General features: G+C 35.1%; 1 protein-coding gene across 1 annotated transcript in view; it reads left to right on the top strand.

Annotated features, from left to right (window-relative positions):
• Nucleotides 1–16,578, top strand: part of PHKB (phosphorylase kinase regulatory subunit beta) — a gene marked incomplete at both ends in the record, with an annotated part of 81,269 nt that overhangs the window by 4,538 nt on the left and 60,153 nt on the right. The window contains 5 exons of the mRNA XM_082005490.1: nt 4,118–4,207; nt 6,353–6,491; nt 9,209–9,308; nt 12,576–12,683; nt 14,656–14,736. Coding sequence (XP_081861616.1) covers nt 4,118–4,207; nt 6,353–6,491; nt 9,209–9,308; nt 12,576–12,683; nt 14,656–14,736 — 518 coding nt within the window. The remainder of the gene's footprint in view (nt 1–4,117; nt 4,208–6,352; nt 6,492–9,208; nt 9,309–12,575; nt 12,684–14,655; nt 14,737–16,578) is intronic.

Genomic DNA, 16,578 nt, shown 5'->3' with positions numbered 1-16,578 from the left:
TTCTAGCATGTGAAATGATGGAAATAAAATTCTTGCCATGTTGCTTCCATTTGTTTGTGATTAAGCTTCGGGGAGGTGTGTGGTTTTGTTTTTTTTTTTTTTAAATCTGTACTTTGAAAAATTTGAATAGTCTGTCCTTGTTGAAATATTGAAATCTTTATCCATAGCCTAGGTCCAGAATTCCATTCTGATGCTTTTTTTAATACCAGTAATTGCTGCCATCCTCAAGGATGTGTGGATGTTCAAAGCTTCTGTATGTATGAATTTGGGAGCAGGGTTTCAAAATGTTGGCCAGAGCTTTTAAATCTAACCATCTAGGCAGTTTATAACTCTTCCTTGAAGAGCAATTAGTGCTAGTCTCCGGTATAGCTGGAATAAAGATGAAGTGGATAGGAAAGTACTTCAAGATCAGGGTGACATAATACTCAGCCTCCAGAAGTTGTATGTACATAAGTATTTACACTGCTAATAGCTAACCTAAGAGAACTTCCCTTAATTTCCTTCAGTTTTGTATTCTGCTTAGAAGAGATAATTACATTGTAAGTTTTTCCTGGAATTTTTGTACATTAGTGTTTCATCTGCTGGATAATGTGTTCTTGTAGTTTCCATGACTTAGCTAAGTCAGAAGTGTCTTGTCTGTTTATTACTTTAGTTCTACACTAGTAATTGATGTGTCTGTTATCAGTTATTGGGCTGGTTCAGATTTCTTCCTGTTCTCTAATACTTTTAAAGGAAATGACTATCCTTTTTAGTAATTCTTCAACTTGAAGAATGGTGAAAACATATTACTCTGGAACCTGTAAGCGGTAGGAAATGAAAGGATATTAATTTTCATTCAAAATATGGATATAGTGTATTTAGTCAGGGCAATATCTGAAGACAAACAGGGATTTCATTGGACTTGGGATAAAGATTTTGCGTCTTCTCGTATCAGACATTAAATATATTAATGCAGGAAGCAACACTTTGATTTCCTATCTGTGTATTTTTTTAGTGATTCTGAAGTAGTTACTGACTTGCAGCAATCCTCTTCTGATGTAAGGGAATAGTGGGCATACTTCATTCTTTGTGGAAGAAAATCTGAACTATCACATACCCTGTTTAAATTTTGTATAAGCTTCTTACACCGGTATATAGCTGAAGAAATACTGAATCAACAAAATATTTTTTTTTATACTCCTTCCTAACATATCTACTTATTTACCTAAAATAATACTCACACTGTATGGTTGCAATGAAATGAGATATTTATGGAAAACAGTATTTGAAATTTATGTCCTTATTCTGTTTCTTCTGAACGCCAATGTACAAACTGAGAACTCAAGGGTACTACTTGCATATGTCATTCTTTTATGTTTAAGTGTTGCAGTCTTGCTGCTGTCATTTTTTCACTTTGAAAACCTGTACTAAATATGTAATTGAAAATATTTTTCTATGGCAGGTTTTTGTCTTGCTAAAATGAACTATTAAATAGATTTTGGAAAAGAGTATAGATTTGTAGCTGTGCTAAAAATAGCTTCCGCTAGGTTATGGTCTCACTACAAAACCAGACGGAAGCAGCAGCTAGCTTTGTGTTTGTCCTATCTGTTTCTTGCTTTGATTAGACTGTGATACTAATGAGACATAATCCACCATGGGATTTGTCCAGCAGAATGCTGTAGATACCCAAGCAAAACATAAACTATATAGATGCTAATGGGGAGTTAATGAAGTGTATGTGGAAAACTTTGATTTTGAGTCTTCCTTTAAACAAGTTCTCGTACTTGTAGTAGGAGTAATTTGAAGGGATACTTTCAAGGCATAAAACTTTACATTTTCTCAATTTTTAAAAATTTCTAATTCATTTCCCCTTTTTGTTTCATCAACAGTCTACTCTGGCTGTTTTCTTTCTGCTACTAGTTTCAAACATCTAAGAATATAATTTGTAGATGGTGGTGCTTTGACATTTTCATGCTCTTTAGTCTGTTCAGTCATCTTTCTACACAAAGTTGAAATCTTTGAATGCTCTGAAATAGAAGAATATGCTTTTTGTTCCTGATAACTTTATTTTGTTTCTCTGTTGGCCACAGAGGGTCACAGATTGTCTGGTAAGTATGTAAATTAGAGCAATTTCATTTTAGAAACTTTTGACTTGTGTGTATAAGTGTGCGTGCCTGTGAATACTCAATTGTTTTTCATGGTGCAGTACTGGGGTTAACAGTCTGCAAGAAATAGACATTCTGAACCTGTTTCACGCATAAAGGACAGTGTGCTATGTATGTGTTATACAGTTAAAAAGTAAGAATCTTTATTTTGCCTTTGAAAATGTAGCAAGTGAACATTTCTCATAAAATTGCTTCTTTTTATGCAATAAGTGACTTAATATGCATAGGAAGAAAATCGTCCCGTCTGTCCTACTTTCACTGAATCACCTTATAAAATTACAGTTACCGCAAGGTCACTGTATTGTGTGCTTTTGCAAGATGACTGAATTAATAGTACGACAATATAAATTACAAATTTTCTCATGGACAGGAATTCCTAGGCAAAAAGAAGTAAAAAAATAAAATTGCTTTGAAAAGTTGATTTAAATTGGTTCAGAATGTTGTTTTTTAAACAGAAGATACAAAAGGTGTGATATGTTACAAGTTTTTCTTTTCCTTTACAGAACAACTTAATTTCTTTTGGCTTGCTTTTTTTTTAGGCAACTAAAATCAATTGGGCTCTCTTTGCTTCCCTCTCAGGCCCTTTCCCCACCTGCACGTGTTGTTTGCAACTTAACCTCTCCCAGTGAGGAAAGGAAAGGCTGTAGGGGAAGCTCAGATGCGTTGGTGAACATCACCAGGGAATCCGTGCACAGCAGACCCACAAGGAGGGGGGGATTTTTTTTTTTTAAAACTATGATTGTAAAGCAAAAGTAGTACTAAGTTGGGGGGTGGGGTTTGAGTTCCTGAGGGGCAAGAAAAATTTTCTAATCTCTCCACCACAGGACTTTTATTAATAAAGCCTCTCTCACCACTCCACACATGCATTTCGTTTGGATGAGAGTCCTGTGTATGGACAATCTCCTGTCTAATGCTTGGATATGTGCTGGGAGTGTGAAAGAGGCAGCTTGAATAGGAACGCTCTGCTGCATCCTGCCAGAACTGCTTGGCTGGCTGGGCTTCCCTGGCAATTCATTTCTCTGAGCTTTTCAGAAGGACAGCATGCAGTCCGGAAAGGGGAAATTCTCATTCTTCCTGTTATCTAATGGCTCTGTGGGAGGTCTTGCCGTCCAGAACACTGAATAAAGCCAAAGTGAGTTATGGAAGGAGAGCAGTATGTTGCTTTTAAATTAGAAGTTGGAAATGGTTCACCCCAGCAATTTTTAAGAAATTGTGTCTTTCCGATAGGTAGCTCATTTCATCTATCTGGAAAACAGACTTTTCAGGTGCAAATAGGGAAGCAGTTGATATGTGAGACACTGAGAAGGAAAGATGTGTATTTGATAGCATTGTATTTCTTTGGAATATAGGTAATTTGAGGGCTTCATCTGTCGGATAGGTTGTTTAAGCTTTGGTAGTATGTGAGAACAAGCTAACCCATTTTTTGATTCAAGACATGAAATCAGCTAGGCTTATTGAGGTGATGGGTGAAAACGAGGTTAGGATGGGTAACACATTAATAGTGTTGTACATGCTCATCATTTTATAAGGTGTGTAAGGAAGTAATAGTTAAATTTGGGCTACTTTTGTCCCTCTTCCTTCTGTTTTTCTATGTATCTTTAGGAATTTTATCTGTAGCATACTAATGTCTAAGAAAATGTTAAGAATTTTCTAGGAACATTTAATAGGCTGTCTTCAATAATTAAACTGTACAGTTACGTAGCATTTGCTCTAGCTCAATATCAACAAGGCATTAAGAGATCCAGATGGAGGTCTTGTTTGTGTGGACAGGTACTGTAGAAAGGATAGGTATAGAAATCTTTCATTCACTGAGATTATAGAAATTACAGGGGGGTTTGTTTGAATTGAAATTTGATAAATTGTGCTTTTGTATAACAAACATGAAAAAATCATATTGCAGTAATTTTTAGCAATAGTAGAAATACGAAACTAATTCTGATCTTGATTTTGTTTTTTCTCTTCTTTTTTTTTAGGTTCTATTTATGAGCCACTTAAAAGTATTAATCTTCCAAAACCTGAGGGAGGAAGTCTGTGGGATAAATTAGATCATTATTACAGAATTGGTAAGTTAATTGTTCCTACCATGAAAGATTTTCAGTGTAACTTACTAAAATATTTACAGTTATGGTTATGACAGTAATCAGCTTTGTCTTAAGATAATATCAGCAGTCTTTAATAAGGATTTTTGTTTTCTGAAAAGTAAAGAGTTCTGTCATTACAATTCCTCATACGATTCCTGTGATAATATAATGTCTGTATTGGATATTTCATACATTGCTTGAAAAATCATGACCTGTAAATAGTGTTCAAAATTGTCATCTGCATTTGTCAAATGGTAAATTGATTCCAAGTTGCACATCATGGTCGTGGATGCAGAGGGTTAAAGATAATCTGCTGACAGTTTTTGATGTTTGAATTACCCCAGATAAGAATTAGAATGGATATTTACATGTTAAATATCATTGATGTATTATTCCTACCTGAGGATAGTTTCCTAAGTTTCCGCTGGGAGTTTGAAAGGTGCAAAAACTGGAGGGTTGAATTACACGTCTTGCTGAAAATAAAGATGTTTATTGGAAATCCAGTCCAGCCATAACACTGAATTTAGAATTATTTTGGATAAAATGGTAGCCTAGTATGGTGGCATTAGCCAGATACATCTGAGGAAACATTTAAATAGAAAAAAGCTTTCTTGTAGTACTTAAAACAGTTTGGCAGGTGATCAGTGAGAAGTTTTTCGGTATTTTTTTTTTATTAATGGTGCTGTAATGTATTTCTGTGCTGAAATTTTATCTGTTTGCTAACTCATATTAAACCAACTTTAGAGTTTTTCTTTTCATGATGAGATCATTTTAAGCTAAAACCATAAATGTTAAAGAAGCAATGGCTTATTTTGATCGTTTTGGGGTGTTTGTGTTATAATGAAGTCCAGCCTGTATTCTAAAATCAGGGTTTTTTAGCGGCTGTGCAGTTGACTGTTTAAAATTTAAGTTTTAGTCAGGCAAGGGTGTAGAATAGTGAGCAACTTTTCCATCATTCTAAAAACGTGGGATGAGACTCCCTTCCCTCAAATCCCTTTTGAAGTGAAATTTGTGAGTTTTGCCTGGTCTATCCATAGATGCATTGCTTTTTGTGGTTGCATTGCTTTTGTATTTCTCACAGAGGAGATGACTGTGCAATTTAATTTCAACACTTGGCAGCAGCAAATCTGCCGTGGTGCTTGCTATTTATCTGTCAGGCACTTATGTTGCAAACAGTACACTGCCTCAGTAAAAATTTACTATTGAATTTATACTTCATTTTAGAATAATCTGTATTGACTTTTTTAGGTAACATTTTATCAAAGTTCTAGTTTTAAGGTATTAAGTCACTGAAGAATATAATGCAAAAATCCCTAAACCCCTTTAATTTTAAGTTAAAATACTTTATCTCTAATACATAGACAATAAAGAGGCTTTTTTAAATTGATGCTTAATAACATTCTGGAAAAAAAACTCTTTCTTGTCTCATTATGGACAGGTTATTGTTAGAAGGGTCATGTTCAAGAACATTAAGCCCAGTTTCAATCTTGCAGCATGCTGGTTATTCTACAGTTCTAGGACAACAATTCACAAAATGCAAAACATTAAAGTACAAAAAGAAGACAGTAGTGTTTAGTATTTTTTCAATTCAGTTCTGACAACTTGGAAATTCCTGTCTCATTCTATTTTTATGTCAAGGTACTGAGTTAAATAATTCTAGTCATCCTTTCTCCTTACTTACCCATTCCTTTCCTTTTTTAAACATATTGATACAATCATCTGGCCTAGGTTAAAACTTTAGTTGTTATGAATATATAGTTCTGCAGAGTTGTACTATTTAAATGGGGGGGAGGGGGCAGTTGACATACTGCAGCCTTCCTCCCCTGCTAAAAGGGAAATTACTGGGTTGCATTGTAGAGAATTCTGTATGGAGTGGGCTGAACTGGGACAGACCAATATAAATTGCTATGAATGCTGATTTTTTGTAAAAAGATCTGTACTGAGTGAAACACCACCGTGACAAAAAAATTTTGTGTGTGTGTGTCTCTCCTTACCTTTCCTTCTCTTCTATGTTGTGCACACTCTTAACAGGTTGTTCACATCTTGATTTATTCCTGAAAATCTGTGTAGAAACTGGAAGAAATGTAAGTGTTGTTAATACAATTTTTTCTTTTTTCCTTTTTCCAGTTAAGTCAACGTTGCTGCTTCATCAAAGTCCAACCACAGGTCTATTTCCTACAAAGACATATGGGGATAACCGAAAGGCAAAAGTACATGACAGTCTTTACTGTGCTGCATGTGCCTGGGCATTAGCCCTTGCTTACAGGTGAACAATTTCTAAACTCACATCTCTGGCATGTTACATTCTGTTCTGAAGTACCCTAGGACTGTTTTAAAAGATGAAGCTGTATCAGAAATAGTTTTGTAAACCCATAGAGATGGTACATGTTTCCAAATTTCAATTAAAATATTTATGTAGCTACTAGGTTAAAAATGTCACTCTACTTTTGCTAAGTAAACATGTATGGTACCAATGTTCTGAAACAGAGGAATTAATGCACGCTATTAAAAATAAAGGCTATTGTGGCAGACTATACTCAAGGAAAACTGCTTTCTTTAAATGTAGTAGGAGAGTTCAGAGCAGAAGTAGGCTTGTTGCGGATAGTAACAGTCTGGGTACTCACAGGAGCATGAATCCTTGAATGCCGAGAGACGTATATTTGGGAAATAATAGTGACTATCTTCCTCACTAGGTACAGAGGCTGAGCAGTCTCAGTTAGCTCTTCATATTTTATGTTTCTTCTGTTTCCACTGTCGACTTGTTAAGAGAAGTAGGTTAGGAATTTGTGTGGTGCAGTATGACTTTAAGAACTGTGAGTGAGTTACCTCCTATACTAGTTGATTCATAATTCCCTCTGCTTTAGGATAAGTAATTATGGAAATTGCCTTCTGAGATTTAGTATTCCTTGTTTCCAACCTTACTACCCCAGCCACCCAGGAAAACACAGACAGAGGTGATAACTCAAATGCAGTGTATTTTAGAAAGAAGATGGTGTTCAAATATTGAGTAATTTACTCTTTTTAGTAATCAACTTCTTGTATTGAGGTAGTGGTCACATTCTTGGACAAAATTCTAGTATACTTTACAGAACTTTAGATTCTATATCTCTGACACCGATCTGTTATTAAAACTGTCTTCTAGGAAAAGTTGTTACAAAATGATGCTCTTTGAAAAAGAAGACATGCAGAGATCTTTGTTTACTTCTGGAGGTGCTGTGCCTGAGGTCTAGTGGTTTCAAAATTTTGAGAAACTAACAAAAATTATAAGGAAATTAACATTCAGAATATGTAATTTTTATTTCCATTTCTTATACTGAAATCTTTGTGTCTTTCTTTTAAATCCTCTTTCTGTTGGTGAAATAAAAGCATTTGAAAACAAAAAAATAGGGGAAAAAATAGAAGGAAGAATAAAAGGGGCAAGGGTGATTGTTTTGAATTTTCAGCAACTCATAGAAGAGAGCATGGCATAAAGTTGCCTGAGTATTCAGTCTTTAATTTCCAATATGTTGAATTGTAGAATATGATATATGAAATTTCTGGCAGTTTGAAGGAAGAGCCAAGTGGCAAGACGAAAAGTTTGTGTTACTTCCAGTTATGCTCAGAACAGGGACCTGCACTTCAGGTGCTGCACAGTGAATTTTCTTTGATGGGCAAAGGTTGATGATCGAAATTAAGTGAATGGCTCATCGCAGATTTTAGCCAAGATACAAGATGATGTGGAAGGCTGTGTTATCTGTCAGATGCAGATTACTGTTCTCGCTTGACTGATGCTGCGGTTGACTTTCATAAAAGCTAAATTTCTTGAGAGCATGTTAAGACAACAAACACTGCTGTTGTGAATAGAGGAAAAATGTTGTAACGTGAAGACTTCAGAGCTTTTACATGTGCTTCTTATTGCTCTTTAGGTTTATGATAAAGTTGAGAATAAATCCTACTGCTCAAAAAGTCTTAACATGGATTTTGTATTATCTGGTGCTATTTCTTGTGGGGTTGCTTTCCCCCCTTGCTTGAACTTCATAATTGAAATCAAGTACATTTCTTCTATCTAAGGTTATTATTAAGTAGCGTGATTTTTGGTTGTGTATGATTTTTTTTAAGTTAATCATTACCTTCCCAATTTTCAGTGTAGGCAGCAGAACCTCAGCATAAACTACTAACATGTTAAGTATGGTGGAAAAAGATATGCTTCATTTTCAGTGTAGATATTATCTGCTTACCTGTAGTCAAATTAGTAACAGCCATGAAGTGGACTGAGAAATAGCATTGAGCATATTATGCTGTTTTGCATATTTGTATCAGAGACATGTTGTAAATTACAAACATGTAAGAAAACATTTTCACCGTGAAAGGCTCAATCAAAAATTGAGAACTGGAAAAGACAGAACACATGAATGCAGTGATTAAGGTTGTTTACACACAGTATATTTCTTACAGTTAAAATAACTTGGGATTTAGGTTTGTTTTTAATACACATGTAGTAATACAGTAATTTTGAGTGTTGTTTGATTTCACAGTATAAAAATACTAAGATACCTTGTGACACATTTCTGGAAATTCAGAGTGGTTAACTTGCAGACTCTTGTATACACAGCTGTATTTTACCAATATCATCAGGAGAATGACTACTTGATTATGAATGGCAGATATTTTGTAGAGTTAGAATTGCCCTTGTGTTTTGGATCTCTGAAGGAACACAGAACAGTGGCTTGCAATGTTATAATATCAGCAAGGATTTTTTATTCTTTGAAAATTTTGAAATAGGAGTCTTTATGTAAGTTGCAACATAAACTAAAAAACTTTTTTTTGTTAGTAAGGAAGGGATGGATGGGGTTATAAATATGTTGATATGAGTGTGGGCACCACTATACAACACTTAGTTAAATACTTAATATTCCAAAGCACTAATGTGTCCCTTTTTTCTCCTTCCCCCCCACACCCCCAGTGCATTTCCAATTTGTTTTATGAATTATCTCTTTTACCCAGGCGTATTGATGATGACAAGGGAAGGACTCATGAACTGGAGCATTCAGCTATAAAGTGTATGAGAGGAATTCTCTACTGCTACATGCGTCAGGCCGATAAGGTAAAACACTGTATTGTGGACACAAGCGCTCACTTAATTCTAAGGGATTAATTAAACTGTGAAGACTAACTTCTAAATACAGATAAAATTCAAAAGGGGAATGCAGTATTACTTTGTGGCCTAGCTAAGAACAGCTGCTTCGTTATTGTCAGGTCGCAGCGTTGCTTTAGGGTATAAAAGACATGCATTTTGCAAAGTAAACTGCAGGGCATATTTGAAACTTCTTTGGGTTCCTTTTGCAGTTATTTATCCCATTTAAACGTTAGACCATTGGTAATTGGTTTTTTTGTAATGTCTTTTTAATGCCTAAATGGCAAGATGTAGAATTTCTTTTAGCTAAGGCTGGAGAGTTTTCTTTGCACTGTTAATTTGGTTATTGCATTTGCAGTTGTTTTCCTTATCCAGGTGATCATTTTGATGATTTTGCTTGATTTCTTTAGCAGCCATTTTCCAGTGTTCTTTGACTTAATGATGAAAATTCAGGCAATAATCCAAAACTAATAAGGAAACAGAGTAATTTACTTGCATTATAAAACAGTTGACATACTCAGCCCGTAATCCTCTTGTGTGTATGACCTGAATATTCTTGAACTTCTTCGGGGGCTTCTCCTTATCAAAATTTACATGTGGTGGATTAATTTTGCATAGTGGTTAGCAGTAATTCTACAAGTAGTTAAATATCTGTATTCCATGTGGTTATTTTAAGTTTCATGTCACTGGCATGTAACTATGAAAAATAATACTCATGTTACCACCTGGCTTCCGTCACTTCTAAGCATGCAAACTGAAATGTAAAGTCCGTAGGCTTGTGATATTAGTAACAATATAATAAGCAAATCAGCTGTATTATCTGTTGTATTTATGCTGACATGGTATTTTTTTCTCTATTTCCTTAGTCTGTTTCTTTGTAGTCTTCCATCTTTAAATAATCTTGACCTAAATTGATATTGTTACATTTGAGCTGTTGTTTTTCTCTTTGACATGCAGTGGTTTGTTTTGAGGATGATCAGTGCAGAAATGAATAATGAGCATTCAGTTAACACAGGTGTCACACTGCTGACATACTGGTTGTCAGTGTTTGCCTTGATTACTATAAATGCTTCTCTCTTCCTACAATGTAGTAATAAGCAGTTTCAGGTACCTAACAGACGTAAGTCAAATTGGACTTTATTCTAAGAGACTCTATGTGTGCTGGCCTCATGTAGAAGGAGGATATTTTTTGATAATATGAAATATACGTGCCCAAATGCTGAGGCGTTACTTGAGTAGATGCTGTTGCTTGTGACAAAAATTGTGGATGTTATATTCAATTGCTAATGGGCGTATGAGTTATAACCTAAAATTTATTGAATGTGATTATGGATTAGACATGATAACTCCTCAAAATAGTATTCACTTTCATTCTTCTGGGGCACATGCTATATGTTATGTGTGATTTGTTGGTGGAGAAGAATATCCCATGAAGATAAGAGGAGTGTTAAAAACATTGTGAGATGTGGACCAGGTACTGGCAATGATGGTTAGAAATTTGAAAACCATTTGTTGGACAGGATAGCATGATGAGGAGTTATGGAGAAGGATATTCTTTTATAACCTTCATTCTTTCCTTTGTGAATTTGATTTCCTTTCTCTGCCCTGTTGGCAGCTCTCTGACAATCCAGCTTGTTTTCTCAAATGGTTTTGTAAGGGAGCAGACATTGTATTTCATGACAAAAAAGGAATCAAAACTACTTTAAAACCACCATAGCTCTATTTCACCCATCTGTTCTTATCCTTTTGTATTCGTAATTAGTCTTACTGCATTACATCTCCATCTTAAGAGATTCTGTATTATAGAAGCTCGTTCTAAAGTCCAATGATAGTGTCCGTGAATAAAAACTCATTTTAAACTAGGGTACTATCTTCCTATCTATGATATTTATGTTTTCTTTTTAAGCTATCAGCTTTGCCTTCCAGTATCTGTAAACATTTCACTGTACATTTGAATGTCACAAACTGTGCTCACTAAAATAAAGCTTTGTTTTCCCATGTACTCTTTTATACTAGATATTCTTAGCTTATTTCATTTGTTACATGATCTGCATGTGGCAATTTTTTAACACCTTTGTATGTCTATAACCCAGAAGGCTTAAAGATTATTATTAATAATAATAATAATAATTTCTTTTTTGTTTTAAAACCTTTGTCACGTTGTCAAATGGTACAACAATAATTATTAAATTGTATGGATCATGATTCATAAAAATTATTAAAACTGTTGTTCCCAACATAAGTTTTGGGCTCTTGCATTCCAGTAAGAGCTTTAAACTAGAATCGGTGAGAGAGAGAGTGCTCAACTCGGGTGAGGAAGTGGTAGGATGGGATAGGCAAGCGAAAGGCCTGGGGTGGTGTGAATAGAAGGCACATAGCGTTAACTGAAGTGGAATTGTCCCAAGCATACATACAGAAATAAGGAGGTACCTCTGGAACAGCATTATGGAGAAGAAAGCTCTTGTACCGTTTTGGGAAATCATAGAATCTTAGGGTTGGAAGGGACCTTTTAAGGTCAGCTTGCTTGCATCAGCATGCTTGGGTGCCTCTCTGAAATGCCTGTACACTAACGCATGCAGCATGGGGAACAAACAAGAGGAATTAGAAGTATTAGTATTAGAATTAGTATATTAGAACTATATCATAGCTCCAGGGCTACGATCTCATGGGATGACAGGCATGGTAGGATAGCTCAAGTGACTAGAACACTGTGATGGATGGATACAGGCTCATTAGGACAGGCCAGTAAGGTGAGGAATGGAGTTGCCCCATATGGGAGAGAGTAGCTGGAATTCATGGTACTCTGCTAGGGAAAGGTGGTGAGCCAGCTGAGAGCTTATGGGTCGGGATTCTATATGTACATTTAAGATCTCTGAATTCAAGGTAGGCATGATATGCTTCAATATACTTTCTGCTAAGGTTTCAGCTCGAGTAAAATGAGGTCATATTTGTTCAGAAGATGAAAGTGACAAAGCATCTGTAGCTTTTGCAGATTTTTTTTCTACCAAACCCAAAGAGGTTAGATAGATGGGTTCGATATTTGTATTCTTTAAGTATATGTATACTTTAAGTATGCATAAAATAGTTTCTGATGTGTTTCAGGAACTGTTAAAAGTTTTACATAATGGTTATATCAAGAAATTTTGAAATACCTGAGTTATATAGTGAATTTGTCGTTGCCAAACATACTGAAATTATTGACTTTGATGTTATGTTTTGCCTTTAATTTACCTTTAGGTTCAGCAATTCAAGCAAGACCCCAAACCATCTGAATGTCTTCATTCTGTTTTCAGTGCACACACTGGAGATGAGGTCTTCTCCCATAAGGAATATGGTCACCTTCAGGTAAAATATGCATGTGCGTGTAAATAAGAGTTTGAATTATTTTAAATAATGCTATTGTTGTCTCCATTTTTTCATGATGCAGCTGTCTCTGTTTAGATTTGTGTTAGATGTGTTGTACTTGATAAAATAGAGATTTCTTCTGCATTTTTTGGTGAAAAAGGCAGACTATTTTTAAGTCTAACTCAGTGGTATGTTTTGGTCAGAAGGTACTGAAATAACTGTGGGATTTGCAGAGGTAGGTGGTTGGTTGTTTACAAAGTTGCTTCTTTTTGAGGCCAACACATGGCTGTCAATAAATAAACCTGGCAAAAAAAAGTTGAAGTAGTCGGTAAAGTGAAAGATCTAGTGTAATATTATGTTGAATATTGTGGCTTTTATTAATGTCCCCCACTTAATTTTCCGTAAGTCTGAGCAATTTTCATTCATAATAAAGATTGAATGTACACTGTCAACAGCATTGCCTAGTTATAGATTGTTGTTCACTATTTTGTGGAGTGGTTCCTAGTCAGAGTCATTGCATAATTGATTGTTTTACTGTCTTTCATTTTCCAAAGTGTTGATTTACTCTTTTTTTTTCCCCCCTTCTGTTTACCTTCAAACCCCTTTTTGCATTCATGACCTTGTTCTTTTGCATTCCATAACTCTGTGTACTCTTTTTAGTTCAGAAATTGCTAGTGAAATTATTCAGAAATGACAGTAGGTTGATAATTATTTAATTTCATGTCGACAACATCACTTAAATAGTTTGTACAGTAATGGTGTTGGATTCAGGAAATGCATGTTCTGAGAAGAATGATCTGTGGAGTTATCCTAAATCAGCACTTGGGACTTCTATGTGAAGCTTCCTGAACATGCACATCTTCTATCTGCAAGACCAGACAATAATTTTGGGACCTGGGGAGCACTGTATGATAGTTCAAAGTCTCTGTTTTTTTGTGAGAACTTAACCCTTCCCATAAACATGAATGCACGTCAGAAAATCGCAAAAAATAAAGGGTTTTCAGCTCTGCAGAGACAACAGAAAACAGAGTAGCTGAGGTGGTTCAGTGGGAAAGAATGGAATATGTTACACAGCTGGTCTGCTGTTATTGCTGTACTTGGTGCTTTTCAGATTGTGTTAAGAAAATGGAGTCAGTGGTCTTTAAATCTTTTGGAATTTTTAGAATGTGGACCTTAATCAGCTATGTTTCAGATAAGAATACGATTTTTTGTTCTAGGTGGTTTCTCTGAAATTCATATACTGAGATTGTGGTTTTATAGCTCATTGAAGCAAGTTAACTGTGATAAACTTACTTTCTCGATTGAAGTTGTACAAATTCTCAATTAAACTAGGATTTGGTGTAGCAAAAGCAGTTTTCTTAGATTCATTAATAAATTGACATTATGATGCTCATCAATGCAGCTGCTGAAGATAATCACTGTTAATAATAAATGCTATGTACGTCTACAAAATAAAGTAGTTTTCCCCTAATATAATCATATCTGACTAACGTAATTATACTTCTGTCAGTTGATAATGCTAAAATTCCAGTTTAGGGATAAAGTGATTTGCTTTTTAGATATGCTGTGTACTATTCAATATGCTACTTGCCTCCTTGGTGCTCTACTTGCTGATAAATTGTCATGTATGTAAACGTGAAGCAGCTTGTGACTAAAGTGATTGTTATGGGTCAAAGCAGTATGACTAAGCAAAAACCTTTTAATATCATAGTTTCAAATAGATTAAAAAATGATACTGCAGCAGAAGTTGTAGAGGACAGTGCTTGTTTGTGGTATTCCTTCCTATTGAATGTTTCCACATCATTACATCCAGGATATTGGTAGATTAGAATAGTATTTTTTAAGAACGAAAACTGTGCTATAGTGGGACTATCTTTGTTAGTGAGTAATATCACATTTAGCTTGTTTGTTTATTTTATTTCAGTAAACATGAAGTTAATTATAGTTTCCTTTCTGTCTTTAATTACTTTAGATAAATGCTGTGTCGTTATTTCTCCTCTATTTGGTTGAGATGATCTCCTCAGGGCTGCAGATTATCTACAACACAGATGAGGTACTAATTGATTTCTGATGTTAAAACACATGCTTTATTAAGTTGGCTTTTTTTCATGGTTTTATTTAATTATGAACTCTAAAATAATTGTTCTGGAAATACACTGCAGATATTCTCCACTTCTAGTGGAAGTCAGAAAAGATAAATGGAATGAATGGATAGTGAAATAAGTTAATAGCTAATAAAGTGTTAGATATGCAAAGAGTGTAACATGACATTGAAAACTCTTACAGTTTCCTGCTATTTCTGAAAGGTACAAGGTCAAGAATTAAAAAGGTCTGTTAAGGACAGTTAACTTCTAGTTATGTTGTTCTCACTTTTCATTTTATTTGTCAGTCAGTGCATGCTGTCTAGTGGAATTTCACTATCATAAATAGGGTTAACTTTCTGGAAAGCTGCAGGACTTTCTTCAAATACACATGAACCTATGAGTGTTAAGAAGTTTTTCTGTACCTTTAATTGGAAATAAAACAATTTTATGTTATGGTAAGAGATGTTTGTAAGATTGTTAACTGTTCTGTAAATAAGATAATAATAGTCACCATGGCCTTGACTTGAGGACAAGTCATGTCAGGATGACCTGTTGTCCTGCTCTAAAATGAGGTTATGTTTTTGAGACAGGAATGGAAAGCACTGAGTTTTGGGGGGAGTGTGGGGTGTGTGTTTAAACCCCTCCCCCCCCAATTTCCATAATCTGGATTTGTTTAAATTTACTGTGGTCTGTTTAATAGTCTCTACTATATTGCCTTAAAAAGCTTAAATGCACTTCTAGCACTACCATTTTAAAAACAGGGAGATTTTTCCAGTAATAGTGTATTTGCATTATGTTTCTGAAATGTACATCTTCATTAATTTTTTTTCTTTAGATAATGAGAGAACTAAACGATGCAACTTGTCTCCTTTCTTGCTTAGTTAGGTCTATATTATTTTCTCTGAATTGCCTTTATGTCTGTAAGCATGCAAATTTATATAATTATGTATTTACTAAGCTTGACTTATGATTTATATTATCCTCCAGATGTTTGCATTTAATTACAGAATCTGCAGAAAAAGTACATGTATATAGACTCTCCAGTCAGTGGATATTCTCTGCTTCAATGTCAGGATGTAGTTTTCATTGCGACCATACCCTAGAAATCTGTGGAGTATGGAGCTTTATACTAAGATTATCTTACCACAGACCTGTACATTCTATTAGTTGTTCTATAGCTTCAACAATTGAATATATTCTCAGCTCTTGTTGACGCCACGTAATTACGGTATTTCCAAGTTTTCCTGTGTGTTCAAATAATATTCAGCACAGTGGCATTGGCAGCACTATGGATGTGGCAGTCTGCTACCTAAACATCAAGTTTGGTATTTCTTTCCAATGATATCACTGCATGATGTATTTAGTCTCTTTCCTTTCATAGAGAGAGGGTTTTGAACCAGTGCTAGCACAATGGAAGGTGCTGGCAGATGGTTGATATTTGGCAAGCTGTCTGCATGAATGTTTGTACACAGAACTCTTGGCTTAGGAGGCAACCATTGTATACTAGGCTGCTTGATGTCAGGCAAGGCAGCTGTCAATGAGTTACCCTCTAGTTGCATCTGTTTGCAGCTGAAAAATTAATTCAATCACATCTTTGCATCCATAACAGAGAGAACAGTATACGATTGTGCAAGTGAATGAATTTGAGAGCAGTTATCTACACATAAAACAGAGTAACAGTAGTATTTGCAGTCATCCATGCTGCGTGCGTATGCTTTATTACACCTTTCTCTCCAGATGCCTGACTTCTGGATAAGTAAGCTTAACACATATAATCCAAAATTTCTGTAAGAGCTTTAGCATTGTCTTGT

The sequence above is a fragment of the Phaethon aethereus genome, assembly GCF_964289735.1.
Source record: "Phaethon aethereus genome assembly, chromosome: 13".
NCBI classification, from domain to species: Eukaryota; Metazoa; Chordata; class Aves; order Phaethontiformes; family Phaethontidae; genus Phaethon; species Phaethon aethereus.
Note: the sequence above shows the minus strand (reverse complement) of the source record. Positions and strands in the feature narration are given on the sequence as shown.